Source organism: Podarcis bocagei (genome assembly GCF_964188305.1).
Source record: "Podarcis bocagei genome assembly, chromosome: 6".
NCBI classification, from domain to species: Eukaryota; Metazoa; Chordata; class Lepidosauria; order Squamata; family Lacertidae; genus Podarcis; species Podarcis bocagei.
Window position 1 is genome coordinate 51,604,891 of NC_138130.1, and position 22,146 is coordinate 51,627,036.

Sequence of the window (22,146 nt, forward strand, 5' to 3'; positions counted from 1 at the left end):
CTCCGTTGTCAGCTATCGCAGTTACCTGCAGAACATTTCAGAACAGAAGCTGCTGTTTCTGAAAGTATCAGACTGAAAGCTTAGAAGCGGCCGTCAATGATGGGTAGGGAGACGGAGTATCTGATTGAGCAGCAAGTGCCATCTTAGAAATAAAAACTTCAGATATATTCTTCGGATTGTGGTGGATTATCTGTCGCTCCAAGTATCTACTCAAGGTGCAATGCATGAATCTCAGTTGTACTCAGTTTTGCACAAGAAAGCTGACATTAACCCTTCTGCAAAAAGTAGTGTTTCTTGGGCTACCAGTAGACCCCATGGTCTGCATGTCATGCCAAGTCAAACTATGGTTTAGCGCAGTGTTTCCCAAACTTGGGTCTCCAGCTGTTTTGGAACTACAACTCCTATCATCCATAACTAGCAAGACCAGTGGTCAGGGATGATGGGAATTGTAGTCCAAAAGCAGCTGGTGCCCCAAGTTTGGGAAACACTGGTTTAGCAGGACCATACAGCCTCCAGAGAGGAGCTCACAGCTGCTGTGCCCTTCCCTGGTCCTTTTTGCTGCCATGCTGCACTGAGCTGAACCAAAGCTGGACTACAACCGTAAGTACTGGGCTCCGAGAATCATATAATTTCTGGAAAATATTGGGTCATAAGTGATGTGTAATTTCCTCTCCACAGAGGTGCGTCTGACACCTTCATTGCATAGCTTTTGTTGTATGCTGAAGATTCATCTCTACCCTGTGCTTTTTACACGTAAGATACATATCATTTAGGACCCACTCTAGTTGTGATTGAAAATATTTTTAGCCTGCTTTCAGTTATGTATTTTATATTGATATAACCTGCCCTGGAACGTTCTGGTGAAGGGCATGTCAATCTAAGTAATTATTATTATTATTATTATTATTATTATTATTATTATTATTATTATTATTGCATTGCACTTAAAGTAAAATGAGCCAACAATCCTGCCATTTGCTGTTTCAGGAAACAGTACTGAGAATAATAATTCTTTACCAGCTGTTTGATCCTTCCAAATGTGCACATTACATGCACAGTTTCATAGGAACATATTGTGGAAATCAATTCATTTCGAATTATTACATTTTGATATTTTTAATTGGTCTTAACTGGTTTTCGTCTTTCAACATATGTTGGTCTCATGTTTTTCTTTGCAACCTCAAAGCTAGGTACCTCACTTTTATTTTTATTTTTCAAGTGAAGTCCGTTTGCAGATGGGATTGGCTAGGGCTTTCCACCATATGTATAAGATCACATGGAATGGACATGTGCCATACATAGGTCTATATATGCTTTTTCCTGTATGGAAGTTAGAATCATAGAATCATAGAGTTGGAAGAGACCACAAGGGCCATCGAGTCCAACCCCCTGCCAAGCAGGAAACACCATCAGAGCACTCCTGACATATGGTTGTCAAGCCTCTGCTCAAAGAAGGAGACTCCACCACACTCCTTGGCAGCAAATTCCACTGTCGAACAGCTCTTACTGTCAGGAAGTTCTTCCTAATGTTTAGGTGGAATCTTCTTTCTTGTAGTTTGGATCCATTGCTCCGTGTCCGCTTCTCTGGAGCAGCAGAAAACAACCTTTCTCCCTCCTCTATGTGACATCCTTTTATATATTTGAACATGGCTATCATATCACCCCTTAACCTCCTCTTCTCCAGGCTAAACATGCCCAGCTCCCTTAGCCGTTCCTCATAAGGCATCGTTTCCAGGCCTTTGACCATTTTGGTTGCCCTCCTCTGGACATGTTCCAGTTTGTCAGTGTCCTTCTTGAATTGTGGTGCCCAAAACTGGACACAGTACTCCAGGTGAGGTCTGACCAGAGCAGAATACAGTGGCACTATTACTTCCCTTGATCTAGATCCTATTGATGCAGCCCAGAATTGCATTGGCTTTTTTAGCTGCCGCGTCACACTGTTGGCTCATGTCAAGTTTGTGGTCAACCAAGACTCCTAGATCCTTTTCACATGTACTGCTCTCAAGCCAGGTGTCACCCATCTTGTATTTGTGCCTCTCATTTTTTTTGCCCAAGTGCAATACTTTACATTTTGTTTGTTTAGGAAACTTGTCATGTTCTGCAATTCAGACACAAGGTTGAGTGTTAAATTTTCAAGTTATTGTGCACAGTGTTCTTAAAACAATAACATTAGTGGGTGATGGGAAGGCGATAGAGCACCTACCATCCCTAGGTAAGGCTAGGAATATCCCATTTGAAACCCTGGAGAACTGCTGCCAATCAATGTAGACAATATCTGTCGGATGGTCTGACTCAATAGAATGCAGTTCCTTTAATTTTGTGAGTTATGTTCTGTGTTTAACTGTAGGGAGTAATATAACCCTTTAGAAATCAATAGCAAACCTCCAGCCAAATGTAACCTGGGGCCTGTTTTCATCTAGCCTCTCCTAGGCATAAAAAGCACTTTCGTTAGTATGTTGGAATCCACATAACCCGAGCAGGTGAGCTTTTTGCTATGAAGTGCCTAACAGTCTCATTGGAATCTGTCCCTTCTGTTTTCAAAGGTCTTCAAAATGGCAGAGGATGGCAGCAAGGAGGCCGTGCTTATCTGTAAGTATCCAAGAATACTTCTGCATTAAATATGCCTCTGACTATTAATTGTCAATGAGAGCCAAATGAGGGCTGCCACCTCTTCTGTGTTCTAAATAGAAAAGACAATGAATGTCAGATCCCGGCACCCAGTAAAATGCAGACAATTTAAGTGGTTGTTTTCCATTTAGGAGAGGCTGAGCCCATAGCTGTCAACTTTTCCCTTTTCTTGCAAGGAATCCTATTCGGAATAAGGGAATTTCCCTTAAAAAAGTGGAAACGTTGACAGCTATGTGAGCCAGTGTAGGCAGGAACTGAGCAGGCATAGCAAACAGTCTGCCATGCATTGTAGATTTTCTGGGGATATTTACTAAGACCTTTTGCTACTGCTGTAGGAGGTATTAGTGGGCACATTGGCAAGCTGTAAAGGTGAACAAAGGCAAGCACATATACTTAGTCTTCCTCTTGTCTGGGGATGAGACTGGAGAGGTTAAAATAGGATTTACAGAAAAGATGGGGGATTGGAGAGGGGGACAGAAGCATGGTGTTCAAAACTATAAATGACTGGTTCTCAAAACTTTTTTCTCTGAGCCATATTCATGGAATAAAAATTTGATTGTGCCACACTGAATTTTGTAGTGATTAGAAATACATTGGGCGGCGGGGGGGGGGGGGAGCAACAGCTTGCAGCACTTGATTTATAACATAGAACACAACTACTTTATAATATGATCATGGGAAACCAGAAAGTATGAAACAATGCAGCTACATAAGAACTTGAATCATTCCCAAACTAATGATAAATGCGTCTTCTCTAGCACTGTGTTTGAACAGTGATTCTAACTCACAACTAGAATTGTTCTCAGTATCATTTGATGTTCTTGCTGTCATTTTGAAAAGATATCTCTCCGTATTCTGCAAATAATAAAAATTATTTTGATACTATACTATAGTGAAATGTTTAAATGTTTCTTTGATTGTCCTTGAATCTTTTCGCTACACTAGCCATCCTTTCCTGCCACACCAGTTTGGGGCACCACAACCTTTCAGAACTGCTGCCATAAATGCATGGGCCCAGATTGCACTGTGGATTTGCAGATTTTATCTGAGATATCAGCTGTTGAATCTGGGCATACACACACTGAATTTTACATGTGAACACCCTTTCAAACAGTATGCCAGGGCATTGGTGTCCTGTGATATCAAAGGTGGGAGAAGTGCACTTGTTTGGCATGGGGTAAAAGGTCTGTTTTGTTCCCTACTACTAGGTAAAGTTATTATAAGGGATTGAAGGCGCACCAGAGAGGAGTATGGAGAAGTTTGAGGTGCATGTGCTTGGAAAATGCACATTTTTTTGCATTTCTGTGAGAAGCTTCTGAATAATCCTTAGTAGGATTTCTTGTTCGCTGTGGGATTCTTCCTCTCATGGCTAGAATTTAAGTGGTGGTGGGGTGGTGGTAACTAATTTATAGCAACTGACATCACAGACATTCGTAGCTTCAAGCAGTCTCGTTTTACAAACCAAACGATTTGTTTTGTTTCATTATTTTGCTGTTCTGTGTTTTTTTCTTCATGCACCATCACAATAAATAAATACTGAAGGGTTAGAACAGCACTAATAGCTTTGCAGATGCCCCCAAGGCATAAGAGAGCATGCAAGAGTGCTGTTTAGTTGTGATGACTCTGCAGTGCTGACAGCTGTGGTGCTTTTTTTGCTTTTTTACCAGCAAGCTAAGCCGATGTGTCTGAGATACTACAAAAAAATACAGGATGACTTGCAGTAGTGTTGGTTTGAAAGCAGAAGACCAGGGATTGGAAACCATGCTCTGTTTGTGAGGCTACCTTTGAGGTTGGTCAGGAGGCTGCAGCTGGTGCAGAATGTAGCAGCTTGGGAGCATACTACTGCCAGCAAATAATGCCTTGCCTGTGGGGTTTGCACTGACTGCCAAGTTCAAGGTGTTGGCATATATCATGCAGGGCCAGTGGGACACTGTGGTTGGTGGGAGACCTCTCTTACAAGTTCCAAGGATCCCAGAAGCCTGCACTACTGTAACTCAGAGCAGGGCTTTCAGTGCATTTTTCCAGCTGGATGAATGGATCTCTGCCATGGGTGCCTGTTTTGCTCCCCCCCCCCCGAAATAAATCTGATCTTTTAAAGACTGTATCTTGTGCATTGCCTCAAGACCTGTGCTTGGAGGATAATTAATAAATAAGCTCTCTGTAGGCTGTGTTGGTGCAGGTCTAACATTTGAATAAGTGAAAGGTAAGGTTGGAAGCAGGGACGCAGGTGGCGCTGTGGGTAAAACCTCAGTGCCTAGGGCTTGCCGATCGCATGGTCGGCGGTTCGAATCCCCGCAGCGGGGTGAGCTCCCGTCTTTCGGTCCCAGCTCCTGCCCACCTAGCAGTTCGAAAGCACCCTTAAGTGCAAGTAGATAAATAGGTACCGCTTTATAGCGGGAAGGTAAACGGCGTTTCCGTGTGCTGCACTGGTGCTGGCTTGCCAGAGCAGCTTCGTCACGCTGGCCACGTGACCCGGAAGTGTCTCCGGACAGTGCTGGCCCCCGGCCTCTTAAGTGAGATGGGCGCACAACCCTAGAGTCGGACACGACTGGCCCATACGGGCAGGGGTACCTTTACCTTTACCTAAGGTTGGAAGCAACCTTACTTGGCGCAAAAGACAATTAGAGGTGATGTTGGACTTGCTTTCCGACTAAGATCCGAAGAAAAGACATGGAAGCTGAGCCACAGCTTTAAAAGAGGATTAGGCAGGTGCATGGAGGGCAAGGCTATCGGAGACTACTCTTCGCAATGCCTTTGTTCTACATCCACTGTGGAGAACAGTTGCTGGAACCCAGAAGTTTGGAGAATGAGGCTGCACCTAACTCCTGCTTGCAGACTTTCCGCGGGCATCTGGTTGGCCACTGTGAGAAAAAGGATGCTGGACTAGAGGGGCTTGATCCAACAGGGCTCTTTTTATGACATTATATTTGGCTTAGCATGTTATTCAGGCATGCATAAGCTCTCTCATAGGTCAATGAGGAAACTGCCCTGTACCGAGCAAGACCATTGTTCCGTAAACTTGGTGACTTCAGCAGTTCCCTAGGATCTCAGACCTTACTGGAGATGCCAGGGCTTGAACTTTTGCATATAAAGCATGTGCGCTGCTCCCTCCCCAACTAGGAGGGGAGGAATAAAGCAGCTGTGAGGAGGGAAGCTTGCACACTCGTGTGGTGTCCTGCCCACGGTTGCTTACAGGCATGGTGCTCTTCAAAATAAGGATCTGGGTTCATCTGAAGCTCAGTAGATGGAGCTTTTTTATTCTGAAGTTCTTTCCCTGCGTACAACCACAGCCAGGCTAGCGTTCTTTATCCCCAAATTCACCCTGCCAGTCTGTGCAAGTCCTGGGCCTGTGCTTAGAACAGGGCATTCTGAAAAGCATGGCCTGGATGATGGAATGGATCTACTATTACAAAAAAGGGAGAAGCAGCTATGACTGTAAACAAAGCTCACTCCTAGAGATGTTTGCTCCTTTTGTGGAGCCTGGGAAAATGGTCATGCCTCTTGGTTGCTGGAATAGCCTTTGCTCTGAACACTGAAGAGACGTAACTTGAGGTAAATTGAGCTGGAATGGTTACAAAACAGTCTGGTGAAAGGTGTTTGTGTAACATCCAGAAGAAAGCGGCTTTGCACGCATTGATTCAGAGAATATGAATATTATTTTCCAGCCAGAATCGGTTATACCAAGTGTTGCTTCCCCTTCCTCTAAGCATCCTTCCTCGACTGACAAAACTGTACTTGTTAGACATTTATTCAAAGCCTATTTTCTTTGGGAATTTTTGCAGGTGCTGTTATAGTCTGATAACACCAGTGCCATTTTATTCCTTATTTATCCCTGGGATGAGGTGAACTATACTATTGATTCAAACAAGTACGTGGCCAACGGGTAATTGAATATCACAGTTGTTGGAGTACACTGTGAAGCTGATTGGCTTTCTCCGTGGCTACCTGCTTTTTCTTTTGTCTGCTTTCAGGGTGTGAAGATTGCAATCAGCATCATGATTCCGAATGTCCAGAACTGGGCCCAGTGGTGATGGTCAAAGACTCCTTTGTGCTAAGTCGGGCAAGGTAAGCCAACTCTTGCCTTGTTGGCTTGCTTAATTTTAAAGTAAATGAAGCCAGATTGCCAATGCAAAAGGGAGTCTTCTGTTCTCACGTATTTTGCTTCTAGTGTCACATTTTGAACTAGGAATGCTCCCAGTCTTTGAGAACTCACATGCATGTTAACTTTAAATGTCTCCCAAACAATTCTAAGCTGCAAGATCTCATTCTGGAGTGTTTTCAGCAGCATGAGAAGATGGGGAGACAATTAGTCCTGCCAGCCAGGGCAGAGTATTATGGCTAGATCATCCTTTTTAACCTTTGCCTTTTCTTATATGTAGATGACAGCTTCCTGGCATTTATCGCAGTGAGGGAGAAAAGCAAGGCTAATCACATTTGTGTCGGTGGAGCATGTGGATTGTACAATGTGAACGACACAAAAACGGAATTTACAGACGACTCAGTTTAGTTGTATCTAAGTCATTGTGCAAGCAGAACGACTGCCCTGCAAATCTGCTCTGGGGATTTCTTCAACCTTCCAGAGCAGATTTGGGGGTGCTCGGGGGGGGGGGTGCCAAAGAAGGAGAGAGGGAAGGGAAATTCCATTGAAGTCATCGCCTGAGTGCAGAGAGTTCAGTTGGATACAACCCTTTCTTCTAAGTGGACTAATCTTGTTTGGAAGCATGAGAAGCAGAGAAGATGCCTTTCGTAGGCAAAGGACACAATACCTGGATGCCAGATCAGTTTTCTCCTCAGTCATTGGTGATGTTAATAAACTGTCAATAAAAACAGCAACTTAGGTAGCCTAAGCATCTTCAGTTGCACTTCTCTTAATTATTAGTATTACTAATGCTATTTATAGCATGCCTCAATGTAGCATGGCATGCATTTTATACCATAAAACCTGAGACTCAGAGTTTAGATTTCCTACATGGAAGTAACTTCAGTGTAGGTGAAAGTGGGTGTAGATCTGCACAGGGTTTTTCATATCCTTTCCCATATGGAAGTTCTTGCTGAGGAGGAACTCTGTGATCAAGCACATGCATTGAATGCAGAAGGTCCCGGGTTCAGTTCCTGGCATTTTCCATTAAAAGGATCAAGTAGCAGGTGATGGGATAGGCCTCTGCCTGTATAGCCTGCCTATCAGAGAAGGCAACATTTGTCGAAATGGACAAATGTTCATAAGGTCGCTACCTATGTTTTTATAGAAAAAATATTTTCTGAAATGGTCCTGAGGAATTGCTGATTACCACTTATTAGAGAGCTGTTGAACCCATTCATAGGCAATTACTGATCCTCATACTATATAACAGTGTGGAAGGTTGTGTCGTTTTTCTTTATTTCAATTACTCTGTCAATGTAGAAGGTTTATATAGAAAATTTATCCCTTGCAATTGATAATTTTGTCACTGAGGAGAGAGGACTCAGAGCCCATCCAGATTTTCTTTCACACCACAATTTCCAGGCAAAGATCCGTGCTTTAAAACTCCATGTCTGAGTGGGGTTTTCCCCTCCCTCCTGGTGCTTTCTGTGGGGAAACTGCATTTCACTGCTGAATTGGTGCAAATGGCAATCTATGTAAATTGCCGTTTGTTCCGATTTAATGGTAAAATGTGGGTTTCCCCACAGAAAGTGCCATAACAACAACAAAAAGACCGCTTGAACACAGAGAGTTAAAGCCCGGACCTGTGCCTAAAAAAATGGCACAGATGGAAGTCTGGATGAGGCCTCAGCTCTTCCCTGTGGATGCCAGGGCTGAATTTTTTCTTCTGTGGAAGATGTTTTGTAGAGTCAACTCATTTATGCGTCAAAATATTCATTTCTTAGATCATCCCTTCCTTCCAACCTGGAGATCAGGCAAGTTGAAGATGGGATTGAAGGCATTTTTGCAGTAACACAGCTGGTGAAGCGTACCCAGTTTGGTCCCTTTGAATCAAAGAGAGTTACCAAACTGGAAAAGGAGCCAGCATTTCCATTAAAGGTACAATGACACTGTTTGGGTTGGTGATAATATGAAGGCACTAAGAAATGGAGAAAGCAGGCTCTACCATTGTCTGAACATGCATTTGCTTCATTTGGTTCTTTTCTTAGTTAGCCAGTTCATTCATTAATCATTCTCTGCCCCCCCCCCAGAGTAGCCTTTTCAGTACCGATAGCTAATGCTATAGTGTTTTTGTTTGTATGGTGTGCAGAAATCTTCTGGTTTTAGTTCCATCTGTTAACTTTCAACATGTGCAGTCAGGCAAACAAGATGTGCTGGTGTTGGCAGTCCTCATATGGGGGGAAATGGAGCAAGAAATATACTAGCCCGGGTGGCACAGGAACAGTTGGGAGTGCACTGTAAGACTCCTGATTGTTCCTTTGCAGCTGCGACTTTATGTGCTCCACATTGATGGGGAAGGTTTGCATTCACCTTGCCAGTATCTGTGAAGTCAGGGGTATGAAATAAAAGTCAGACCAGTTCATATTATTACATTACCGCTTAGCACAGTAGCATGGAAGCCAGATTCTTCCTCTCATGCCTTTACAGTAATGTCTAAATGCAGGGACCACATGGGCAGGTCATACTATGGTAACAAATATGCATCCTTGTCTACGGCTATTTATTTATTAGTTGATCATCACTGCAAAGTTTGCATTCCTTCTTTGCACGGGTGTCTATTAGGTTTTTCAGAAGGATGGACCTCTAGTGTATTTTGATACATCTAATGAAGATGATTGCAACTGGATGATGATGGTGAGGCCAGCCAACCAATATGAACACCAGAACCTGTCTGCCTTCCAGCATGATAATGACATTTACTTCACTACATCCCGGGACATCCCACCAGGCACGGAGTTACGAGTGTGGTATGCCGCTTTCTATGCCAAAAAAATGGAAAAGCCCGTTCTAAAGCAAGTTTCTAGCCTTGCCAATGGTACGTTGGGTTGCTTCGTGGATGGGTGGAGGGTAGTTTTTTTAACTATCTCAAAAAAATGTTCCCACTTTCTCTGTGGGGCTTATTTCATGCAAACATCTCCCTCACATGAAAAGAAATTGATAGAATCTATGTCCTGATTCGTATTATTTGTTACACGTAATGGAATGCTTCCTCTGATTGATATTTTCTACTTTTAAATATAAAACAGCTTCCAAGGATCTTAGGTTTCAGCAGAGGCACACCAGGCATTGTAACAGCAATGTTACAATGTGGTTAGTAGGAAAATAAACTAATGCAAAATAAACTAATGCAAACATTATTTCTCTGATAGACGTTTGTTTAGTAGTGATGGAATGTGACCAAGAAGAAAACAAAACTACTTCAAAGCCTCCCTGTTCCAGTGGCACTTATTCTCTCAAAAAATTAAAATTCCCCCGTTCTAAACTTTCAGGTATGGAAACTCCGGTTCTTGTTGTGTGAACACTATATAGCCAAATCACCTGTTAGAGCAGAGCTTTCCAAACTTTTCATGTTGCTGACACGCTTTTTAGACATGCATAATTTTGTGACACAGTAATTCAGTTTTACTAGCAAACCGAATGTTACACTAACCGCTTTCCAGCCCTGGGAGTAGTGGCGGGGAGAGTTCACACAACACACTTACACACTGCAGCCAACACACTAATGTGTCATGACACACAGTTTGGAAAGCTCTGTATTAGAGAAAAATCTGATGGCGTATGATAGGTTTTGAGGTGGAACTGATCTCTGATGGGTATTGAAGGAAAGGTTTAAGCCTGATATTTTGAATGTCTAGACCAGGGTTGGGTGGGTGAAATGGGGACTGTGGCCTTCCAAATGTTACTGCACCACATTTCCCATCACCCCTGATGACTGGCCATGCTGCCTGGGGCTCATGGAAGATGGGGTTACTAACAACATCCAGAGAACCACAGGCTTCCCATCCCTAGTCTAGAGCTTGCCGCTTAGTTTGTTTAAGATACTAAGCCCCTAATTTTTGTTTGTTGTGATATAGTGAGCTCTCTAGAAAGTAGTGAGCCGCTGAAGCAGAGTCCAGCCAGTTGCCATTTTAGAGCAGAGGTGGGAAACCCGTGGTCCTCTATGTTGTCTGGCTGCATTTCCCCATCCATGTGCCAGTGTTTTTGAAAGCTTTCCAAGAATCCTAGCTGCTGATGAGCAAAAGGGAGGCACTGTTAAGATCCACAACTCCACAGGCGTAATTTTTAAAGGTTGAATGTGCTTACAGCGACAGTGGTTTGGCTTGTGTTTTCTAAAGAGAGCATTTGAGAAGTTCATTTCTTTGCCTCTTATCTTTAGACAGGGGTGGGGAACCTCGGGCCCAGGGACCACATGTGGCCCTCCAGAGCTCTCTGCCTGGCCCCTGGGGCTCTCCTCAGGTCACACCTTTAGCAGACCTGCTCCAGCCCCTCATCATGTGCTTTTGACTGGCAGGAATTTGACCTTGAACGGTGATAATCCTCCCAGTTGAAAGCACTATCAAAATGAAGGTTTGTACTATGGCATGAGGGTCTGCTCTCCTCAAAAAGGGTCAAAAGTCACCAGTTTTGTCACAACTTTGTACAGAGGTTGTGTTTGGAATATTGTTGACTTTAGGTGGCATTAAATTTAAATGAAGGGAAGGCCCTTTACTTCTAATGTTCAGCCATGCCCGTATAGTTTTTTGTCTCATTGCTCTTCCCTTGCAGAGCATCGACGGAGTCACTTGGAGCAAGCCAAAGGAGCTCCACAGAGCAACCAAAAAGATGCAGTTGCTGAAAAGGTTATGGAGGCCCCCCCTGCAGACCAGCCTGTAGCCCGTGAAAATGCCAACACCACAGTGGAAGGGAAAAGAAAACCACGAAGGGGCAGGAAGCCCAAAGTGGCAAGACCAGAAACTCCCATTGTGATTGTGGACAATAAAGACTCTTCTGGTGAGCCCAGAAACTACTAAAAGTAGCTATCAGTGATACTTCATTTCATACCCTAAATCAGGGGTGGGGAAAACTTTTCACCCAGTGGGCCAGATGGTCATGTTCGCCCCGCCTCCCTCAGGCCAAGCTTGACAGGTAGGCCTAGCTGCCCACCTGTCATGTTGCCCACCTGTCATGCGACTCCAGTCACGGTAGCATCTGGTGAGCTTTTTGCCTGCTCCCCCCCCCCAGCAATTCATATGGGGCTTTATAGGCTGATTGGTGGCATCTGCAAATACACTTGCAGCTGAGGCAAGTTTTTACCTGTCCTATACCACACATCATCTAAGATATGGGTGGGCATAATGTGGCCAAAATAGCCTCACAGGTGGGTCTAATTAGGCCAATGGGCCAGAGGTTCTGGCCACGATACCCTAAGCCTCTGAGGCCAAACTTGGCCCTCCAGCTGTTTTGGGACTACAGTTCCCATCATCCCTGGCCACTGGTCCTGTTAGCTAGGGATGATGGGAGTTGTAGTCCAAAAACAGCTGGAGGGCCAAGTTTGGCCAACACTGCCCTAAACAAATTACTTTGCATTACCAACTGCTTTGCTTTATGGGCAGAGGTCATGAAGAAGCTGAATTTTCCCTTTTTTGACATATTTGCATTGGGGGACTAAATTTGTTAAGAAGTGGTGTATCACAGCACGTGAGCATATTGAAGTGCCTTGTACTGAGCCATCTAGTCTGGTATTACCTTCTCTGTCTAACTTTGGCTCACTGAGGCAGGTGTGGGAAACTTTTGGCTTTCCAGATGTGGCTGAACTGTTGCCCTAGTCATTGTCTTTGGCTTAACATAGTCATTGTCTTTGGCATTAAGCTCAGTAACTTGTATGGCTGTATATTTAGGGTTCATAACTGAGTGGCCTTTCTGGATAACAATGAATTCATTTGACAGAGGAACATGTTGCTGAAATTATAACGGAGATTCCACCTGATGACGTAGCTCTTCCTCCTACAGAAGAAGCAAGGTTTATGGAGGTGGTGTTAGCGAAGATACCCAGTACTGCAAACAGTAGGAATTCTATAGCGAAGTAAGTCCCTCCAGAAAAGGCAAATGCTAAAATGTTCTGTTTCCTCATTATAAAGGACCACTGCATATTCAATATTTTAATATGAAAGATTCAGAGGTTGAGGAGGGAAACACAATGCAGTGTTGAATCTAGTTTTATTTTTCCATTTGAATCTAATCTTGCTCTTCCATGAATGGAAAGGCTCCTTCTGTTTGTAGACGTGACTCAAATTCAGCAGGAATTCCAGCTAGAGGAGGGTTTGGTGATTTTCTCTATCTTCTCTCTAGCCATCCCTTCCCTCCCATACTGTTCTAAAGGTTCCACAACCTTTTGGAGTAGATTTTCAGAACGTATATGGGGTTAAAGAACAAAATAGGAATCCTAACCATACGTGACCTTCCACTCTCAGCAATTCTGATCCCACCGGAAAACCTTTATTATCTTGGACATAATGAAACATTAAGGTTTCAGATTTTAAAAAGTGATCATTTGCAATAACATAAGCAGACCGAAACTCTGCTTATTTGAGGGAAAATATAAAATTCCAATTCAGTCTGTGACAATAGACGCATGGTGAAACCTTGTACCCTAACAATGATACCATACTTTTCCTTGTATAAGACTAGGTTTTTTTGTTACTAAAAATAATGTTAAAAAGCGGGGGGGGGGTAGTCTTATACATGGGGCAATCTCCCCCCATTTTCTTAATTTTGAGTCCCCCCAAATAGGGGATGTCTTATACACGGAAAAATACGGTAATTGGTGTTATTTTAGATAATTCCATTGAGCAAGTGTACATAGTGGTAGTTCATATGAGGGAGAGGTGGTCCTTGAGGTATTTCAGTCCTGAGACAATATTGCTTCTAGGGTGTGTATGGCAGATCATCTCTTTGAAAGAGCCCCCATGGAAAGCTAACACAGCAGAGAGGAGCTTCACGCGTAGGGAGCTCCTGCTATAGGATGCATCCAGCCAACATAATTGAAGTGCTGGCCAGTGAGAGGACTATGCCAGCACCCTGTCCTGTTCCAAAGGGTTGCTAATAAATGAATCCTACAGTATGCTGACTGTACGAGAAGAGATACGATAAATAGTAAGAGGACGGTGAGATGGTGTTTGCACTGCTTCGTTGTTACCTGCCTCTTTCTTTCCAATCTGGCAGGTTTTCTCACCATCAAAGCTCCATGTCCCTCAAGAGGAGCTTGCTCCTGTCCAGCCGACATGGGATGCGGCGCAAGATGATCAAGCAACTTGGGGAACACAAGCGCGTCTATCAGTGTAACATCTGCAGCAAGATGTTCCAGAACAGCAGCAATCTCAGCAGGCACATCCGCTCTCACGGTGGGTTCAGGTGGGATCACCTGGTTTTGTTTTCAGAGCTCCCACAACTCATTGGAAGAGAGCTCTTCAATCTAGCAGAAAAACAAAATTAAAAGAAGTTTCATATGATGGGACATTGAAGCAGTACCAAAGAAGAAGGGCTGCATATTTTCACCCATTAGGGTTGCAGTTTAGTGAGATAGTTTTCCAAAGTCAAGGGGAATCTCCCGTCCCTTGAAACATGTAAGCCAGAAGGGATGGATCAGAAAAGATGACTAAGGGCAGTTAATATTACACAAAAATTGTAATGGTTTTCGTTTGATGTGTCTTTCTTCAAGGAAACACTTCTTTTTCAGCGATCCAGTGTTTAAACTTCAGTTTAGCATTGATGGGGTGATTGGAGATACTGCAACAGAAGATAGGTGCAAGGCATGTTCAGTAGTGCACAAACATAACTGATGACTCAGCTGCTTCACCCATGTTGCAATTTTGGTGGTGGTTCATCCTCCAGATGTGCCATTATAATGCTGTACCATTCACCCATTGCTAGTTTTAAGCCAGCAGGGCTGCTCCCCATCCATTGGCTACTCTGTCAATTTAGAAACATGGGTGGAAATTGACAAACAACTTCAGTTAGTATGAAGTGATGCTTGACCAAGCAGCTGTGATAACAACTGATGCAATGCATTCCACATCCTTGATATATATAAATGTTTGGTCCCCGCCCCTCAATAAGGGGACATGTAAAAATGAGCCAGTGTCATGTGGTTACAGTGTTGGACTCTAGGATGTGGGAGACCGGTATTCAAATTCCCACTCAGCTGTGAAGCTCACTGGGTGATATTGGGCCAGTCATTAACTTTCAGCTTATCTTATCTTATAGGGTTGTGAGGATAAAATAGGGAGGAAAACCATGTACAACATATTGAGCTTCTTGGAGAAAAAATGGGACATAAATGTAATAATGAACACATAAATAGAAGTGTCTTATATTACATTTTTAACATCCAGCCTACAATCCTGTACATGTCTGCTCAGAAGTAAGCCCCATTGAGCACACTGAGTGTTTTAATGATTGCAGCCTCTGTATTAATGAAATTCCTGTCTTTTTTCTTTTTGGCGTAATACGTTTTTCTTTAAAATGTATAATTCTGAAGTAGTCTATATTTTTTCCAGTTCCTTTGAAAAAGAGTTGCCTGACCCAAAATGTCGTAGTTATATTTAGATTATCATTTATTAAATTAAATGTACATATGAGCAGGTGGTATTCGATAAAGGTTTACTCAGAGTAGACACATAAAAATTAATGGACCTAATTTAGTTGTGTTCACTAATTTCCATGGGTCTCATCTGAGAAAAACTTAGTTGACCGCCACCCAAAAGTTTTGGAACGTATGGTATCACTTCCTCTCTGCTGTTGTAGCAAGTTCTTTGCTAAGTCCCTTTGCTGCCAAATCTTTCCATAATGTCTGAAGCTGCTTCATAAGTTACATTTGTATGAGGGAACCAATTCATAGGCAGAATGCCCATGAGTAGTGCCCAGAGAAAGATATGTAGATTTTCAGGAATACATTAGGCTTTTAAAAACCATATACAGTATGATGTGCATGCATTTTGTATTCAATCATAGGTTTCCTATAGCATATTAATTGTCCCTGGAGCCCTAACTGCATAGGATATTGTGCTAAATGTTACATTTGTCTTTTTCAGTTTGTTTGTTTTTTTACACTTCAGTGATATAAGTGATCTAGCTCCTTTCTTCTCTATTAAGCCTGAAATAGTACTAAACACTATCATTTTTCCTACTGGGAGCAGCCCAGATGCAAATTTGGGACTGTGTGATAGCTATTTGGTCCCAAGTTAACTGAATATTTGATACATTTTATTTTAGTGCTGCTAGTTATTCCTGAATTTTTCTAGTTGGATAAGCAGGTGACTGAACTCTGCCTTGTTGTGATTAATCCCTTAGGTGACAAATTGTTTAAGTGTGAAGAATGTGCCAAGCTTTTCAGTCGAAAAGAGAGTTTGAAGCAACATGTTTCATACAAGCACAGTAGGAATGAGGTTTGTATGGGTCTCCATCAGCAAGCCATTGTGGGATGAAAGTGGGTTACACACCATGGTAGGCAGGCAAGGTCTGCAGATCTCAGAATGGGCCTTCTCCTACCTGTAGTTATTTTGTTTGTAGAAAAATCTGGTGCCTTTACTTGTGCAAAAGCTTAAGAGCCTCAGAAATTACCATAGAAACCTCTCTTATAATTTATCAGTGTTTAAATTTTCTGTTGTTTTTTTTTTGTGGGAGGGGTGACAGCTCCATTGGGGAAACAAATCAAAGAAAATATTTTTTGAACAGTATGAACTTCATATGTTTGGACATATTTATTGTGATTCCTTTTCTGTTTTCCACTTTTTAATCCACAGGTTGACAATGAATACAGGTACAAGTGTGCTACATGTGAAAAAGCTTTTCGGATAGAGAGTGCGTTAGAATTCCACAACTGCAGAACAGGTATAATCAAACCACGTTACCTGAGCCGCATGAAATGGTCTGGAATTGTATTTATCTAGTAAGGAGGGAGCAGTAGCAGTCATCTGGACATTCCGTTTTTATTGCTTATGCAGACAACACTATAAACTGCTTTTAAAATACCTGGTATGCATAAAATAACATTTAAAAACTATCAATAACATGCAGATAAAATCAGCATAACGAGAGAAGTTCAGGATTGGATTCTTCTGCATATAAGACAGATGTTCTACCACTGAACTGCAGCGCTTCCCATAATCACCATCAAATGCGTGTGCAGGATGGAGTGCTGTATCAGTACAGTATCCAAATTATTGTAGGGAATCACTAGGCTGATCCACCACACTGGCCCACCAGGGTGGCTCAGCACAGAACCATCTACATTGATAAGCATCAATTATTTGGTAATATCCAAGTGGTGTCGCAACTGGCATGCCAGATACCATCTCCCACACTCGCTTCACTCAGAAAGCTATTACTGGTGGCATCGACACAAGCCACAGCAGACACTCTCACAGCAATGCCCTACTTTTGGAGACAAGGGCATTTAAAATGGGCAGTGCAGGATTGGACGAGAGGAAGCTGCTTGTTGGTTTTCAGAGATGGCCCCTGCTTGAGCTGTGCAGCTGGATTCCACGGCTTATTCTTAGAAACAACAAAATGGTTTTTAAAAACCGCTTTTATGAAATCTGCCGTTCTTCCCCTTTTTCATGCAGACGACAAGACCTTTCAGTGTGAGATGTGCTTCAGGTTCTTTTCCACAAACAGCAACCTCTCAAAACACAAAAAGAAACACGGGGACAAGAAATTTGCTTGCGAGATCTGCAACAAGTTGTTCTATCGGAAGGATGTCATGTTAGATCACCAGAGGAGGCACCTGGAAGGTAAGTACATTTGTGATGGATCTTCTTCCTGGACCTTCAATAATTTTTTCCTTTCGCCTATGGAAATCATTTAAAAATTTGACGGATGGCACACTAAGGCTGGTTCTTTTCTCCATTTGTGGTAATGCATCACTGAAATTGAGGGTGAGAAGGCTTTGAACCATCCAATTGTAGCTATTCGTCTGACAACTATGATCTAAATTGTTCATTATTCAGGATGCGATTTAAGGGCTATTCACGATGACCCCCTTTTTACATGAAAAACTCTGGTATGTCCTTAAGTTGCTTCTAGATAGCTGAACCACAATAGCTGAACCATTGTGCTTGCAGTGGAAATACGGGGTTATAGTGTTGGATTACGACCAGGAAACCCCGGTTGGGATTCCCAGTCAACCAAAATACTCACTGCTTGACCTTGGGCCAGTCCCTTTCTTAGCCTAACCTGCCTATCAGGATTGTTGTGAGAATAAAACAGCAGAGGTCTTATTTGCTTATTTATTTATACTCTGCCTCTTTCCCTGAATGGACTCAAGGGAGCTCGCAGATTAAAAAAAAGCCAGGAACTGCTAAAAAACATAGAAGAAGGTAGGATTGTTTTCGCCTCTTTGATCTCCTTGAAGGAAAAAAATGGGATACAGATGCAACAAATAAATAAAATAGATGGCGTGCATGAGACACAAATCAGCCCAATATCCATGTTTATGTGCAAACCTAAAATTAAGCAGCACTTCTTACGGACAGGATGTCATTTCCATGCATCGCTGTATTGATTATGGTGTGCATTATTCACAGAAGTAGGAAGCATGATTTATTCTTTGTTTGTTCTTTTTTTGGTGGGAACTGTTATCTTAAGGAGTGAGGCGTGTGAAAAGAGAGGACTTTGAGCACAGCACAGAGAACATGGTTCGCTACAAGAAAGAACCTTCTGGGTGCCCTGTTTGTGGAAAGGTAGGATTTTCCATTGACTTACATTCGTGGAACTTTTGTTTCAAACCACAGGCATGCTCACATACATTTATTTATTTATTTTGTCGTGCTTTTAACACACAACAATTCAGAACGTGTTCTGGATGAGTTCCCAAAGTCCATACAACTATGGCAAACTTTTCCAGTCTGTGTAACTGACATGAGGTTAGCAGAGACGGCAAAGTCCACACAGATTACAGTGGTACCTTGGGTTGCGAACAGCCCTGCTTACGAATGCTTCGGGTTGCGAACTCCACAAGTGTCCCGGGTTGCGAACTTTGCCCCAGGATACAAACGTAATCTGCTACCGGGGCTGCAGGAGGCCTATGTAGGGAATGCGTGCCTCGGGTTAAGAACGCTTCAGGTTGAGAACGGACTTCCGGAACAAATTAAGTTCGTAACCCAAGGTACCACTGTAATGTTGCACAAGCAACTTGGTGACCTTCTTTCCTTTTTCTTGGATGCTTTTTGATGGGTGATAGTTGAGAGAGAAGCAAAGCAGGAGAAGCTTCCACATGAGCATGGTCCCAGTGGTCTTCTGACAGCCACGGTCAAAGTATCATGAGATATTGTCTCTTTAAGTCCCACAGGTTGAGCTCTGCGCCCCGCCCCGCCCCCCAGCATGTGGAATGGTGTGTTGCTATTTAAGAAGCTCCAGCCCATAGTCCCCTTGGGCATGCAGAACTAGATATGCAGTGCTTTGGGGTCTAACCTGTGGCTTGTTCAGCCATCCATTCATTGGTATTATGACCTTATTTGGTCAACTGCTGGCTATTAAGAGCTTTGTTGTTAAGTTGGATGTCATTACTATGGGACAGAAGTGACCCTCCTTCCTATGCCAGTGAAAAAAGTGTTGGACCCAGAGTTGAGATGTGTGCAGTGCAATCCTGTACACGTTTATTTGGGTGTAAGTCCTAATTAATTCTATGTGGCTTATTCTCACATAAATATTCATAGAATTACTCTGCTAGAATGGTCTTAGTCTAAGACTGCCATGTCCTCGCCCCAACCCTGTTTTGCATTGCTTCATAATATTAAAAGGGAAATTAATGGTCATCGTAAGGTTGTTATGAAAACAATCATAATAAAATGCTGTACAGTGCAATGCACATTAAAAGTGGTGTGAAAATGACAAAAAATAGGAAAACAGATTTAATAAAATCTTAAACTTTGAATATGAGGATTTGGAAAATGAAGTTATAGAGATCAACTGGAAAACTTTGTGGGTAGTACTGTATTAGAATTCAAAGTTTAATTGTTGGGCATTTGTTGAGCTGGTTTAGTCAGGGAAATAAGTTCTAATCTTGAGTAATGTCACCTAACTTTAGTTCAAAGTATGAGCCAAGGGTATTTTAGATCTTTCACATGTGACAGGAAAACAGAATTCACCTGCTAACATCTTTCTTCCCCTTTAGATATTTTCATGTAGGAGCAATATGAACAAGCACCTCCTGACCCATGGAGATAAGAAATACACCTGTGAGATTTGTGGCCGCAAATTCTTCAGAGTAGATGTGCTCAGAGATCATATTCATGTTCATTTTAAGGTACAATGTTTAACAACCTTGACAGCGCTCAGTATGATTTGATTCAGAACTGGAGCTGAGTAGGGTTACGAAGAAGCTACCAAGGAGAACTGGGAAACCACTGAAAACCGGAGGAAAAGTGGTTTAGCAAGCGATAAAGGCTGAAGGCCAATTTGGAAATTATGAGACCAGCCATGTGGCGTTGGTTGCTTCAGCTTTCCTTAAGACTGAATTATGAGCCATATAATATATTAAGCAGTAATATTCCCATTTAAAGATATTGCTACAAGTATGCAATAACGTTTAGAATCGGAAAGGAGCTCAGTAGCAGACCGGGGAGAAGGGGCCATTTTTTTCTATCCTCTGTCAATTCAATACGACTAAGGCATGAAGAATAGTTAGTATCTGTTGTTGAAAGAGGGAGTGTCATTGAGGGGAAAGTGTGCAGAAGATTCAGCGAATGTCATACCTTAGCAGATTTGGTTTTTGACACTTAACAGGCAGTAAGGTGTAAGCAAGGTGGTGATATATTTCACTATTTCGTGATTTTGCACAAAGCTCAGTCATCTGAAAACAGGCAACAGAACAACAAGCCGTAATTCGGATAGTTCTGGTTGTTATTAATGTAAATTCAGCTGAGAAGCAAGTGAGGCTATTGTTTTTCCTTGTTTTGGAGGACTTAATAGAGACACGATGGCTGTGTCTGCTTAGTTTTTTTGGTCAGACAACATTTTGAGTTTGCACTTCCACTCTGTATAGGACATAGCAATCATGGATGACCACCAGAGAGAAGAGTTCATTGGCAAAATCGGAATATCTTCCGAGGAGAACGATGAAAACTCAGATGGAAGTGTGGATTCTGAGCCTCACAAGTATAGCTGCAAAAGGTGCCAGGTAGTTTTACTCCTTTCAAACATTTTGCAGTGGGAATGGGGTGGGAGAGTTGGGTTGCTAAAAGAAATGTCGAAAATAGTGAAAAGGTGTTCAGCTACGTTCCCTGACCCAGAAATCTGTGTCTTTTCTGGTGTGTTTGTGTATATGGAGCTCTTGCACATGCAGTCAGTAGCATTCATTTCAGCGGCAGCAGGAGAGCTGAGCATACACTTGAGCATGTGCTGCCTCTGCTGAAATAATCAAGGTAGATGTTGCAAACTGGAAAGCTCCATTTGGGTATTAACAGCCTTCCTGTAAGAAATCACAGGGGCAGCTGTGTGTGGAGGCCGATTGAGAGACAGCTAATCAATGGCTTTAACCCACAAGTATTGGCAGAAGAGAGAAATTCTTCTCTTATTCACACAGTATCTGTTATTCAAATACATTTAATTTCAGGCAATGTTAGTTAAGCACTTTACTTTAAAAAGAAAAAAAGTAAGTAGGTTTTCATCACTGTAAGGATTTTACAAAAAATACCGCTCCATCTTTCTTCATTGCTATGTTAAGGAGTCCTGTCTGTTTACATGTAAAATGTGAGATAGGCCATTCATGCCTGTCTTGTATAAACAGAAGCTGTCTGGTTAATGGTGGAAGAAAGGTGAAATTGTTAATAATATTAGTCTGGTTTCCAGCTCACCTCTTCCACAGAGGTTTGTGTGAAATTTTGCTGAAACAAGCATCCAATTTCCTTTACATACCCTTTGTTGATAATTCGAGAAGTCCATAGCTGGCTAAATAAAATCTTATTCCATTGCCTACTCTGGACCTTTCCTTCAGTGTCTTTGGATCTGCAATCTTTGCCCCTTTATAGCTTCCCTACCTCCCAGGTGCAGACTTTAGCTATCTCCTGCATGACCTATTAATCCCATCCAAACTAGCAATAGTGCCTTTCCTTACAGAAATTGGACTGAAAACAGCTTTTGCTCCCTTAGAAACCAAAGATCCTGAGCCATCATATAAACCGCACCAAACAGTGGTATAGTCTTCCGTGCCACATGCAGAAATCAACACAGATACTGTGTCTGATTATTAGCCAGCCTTGTCGTTTATTTCAATGCTGCATTAGCTTGTGGTTACTATTTCCAAAGATTGTCCACCTCTCCCCCAGTGTGGTGCATTCACTGTTGTTTCATTCTTCAGTTGACGTTTGGCCGAGGAAAAGAGTACCTGAAACACATTATGGAAGTTCACAAGGAGAAAGGCTATGGCTGTAGCATCTGCAACAGACGCTTTGCCTTGAAGGCAACTTACCATGCGCACATGGTCATTCATCGGGAGAACCTGCCAGACCCCAATGTGCAGAAGTAAGGAGATAAGTCTGACAAAACTAAATCAAGGATTCAGTCTTGCCAGATGGGCATGGGAAAAATACATTGACTTCAGTGGAACCTACACATGAATT

The 22,146-nt window shown here is 42.5% G+C and overlaps 1 protein-coding gene across 2 annotated transcripts in view; it reads left to right on the plus strand.

The window, feature by feature from the left end:
* PRDM15 (PR/SET domain 15) overlaps positions 1–22,146 on the plus strand; it is a 43,191-nt gene that overhangs the window by 4,503 nt on the left and 16,542 nt on the right. For both annotated transcript variants that reach the window (XM_081198080.1, XM_081198081.1), the window contains exons 2-16: positions 2,544–2,589; positions 6,600–6,693; positions 8,494–8,647; positions 9,332–9,584; positions 9,919–10,038; positions 11,315–11,539; positions 12,476–12,611; positions 13,751–13,929; positions 15,878–15,972; positions 16,330–16,417; positions 17,152–17,319; positions 18,173–18,267; positions 19,701–19,832; positions 20,571–20,705; positions 21,885–22,048. In XM_081198080.1, the coding sequence (XP_081054206.1) occupies positions 2,553–2,589; positions 6,600–6,693; positions 8,494–8,647; positions 9,332–9,584; positions 9,919–10,038; positions 11,315–11,539; positions 12,476–12,611; positions 13,751–13,929; positions 15,878–15,972; positions 16,330–16,417; positions 17,152–17,319; positions 18,173–18,267; positions 19,701–19,832; positions 20,571–20,705; positions 21,885–22,048 (2,075 nt within the window). In that variant the 5' untranslated portion in view covers positions 2,544–2,552. The remainder of the gene's footprint in view (positions 1–2,543; positions 2,590–6,599; positions 6,694–8,493; positions 8,648–9,331; positions 9,585–9,918; positions 10,039–11,314; positions 11,540–12,475; positions 12,612–13,750; positions 13,930–15,877; positions 15,973–16,329; positions 16,418–17,151; positions 17,320–18,172; positions 18,268–19,700; positions 19,833–20,570; positions 20,706–21,884; positions 22,049–22,146) is intronic.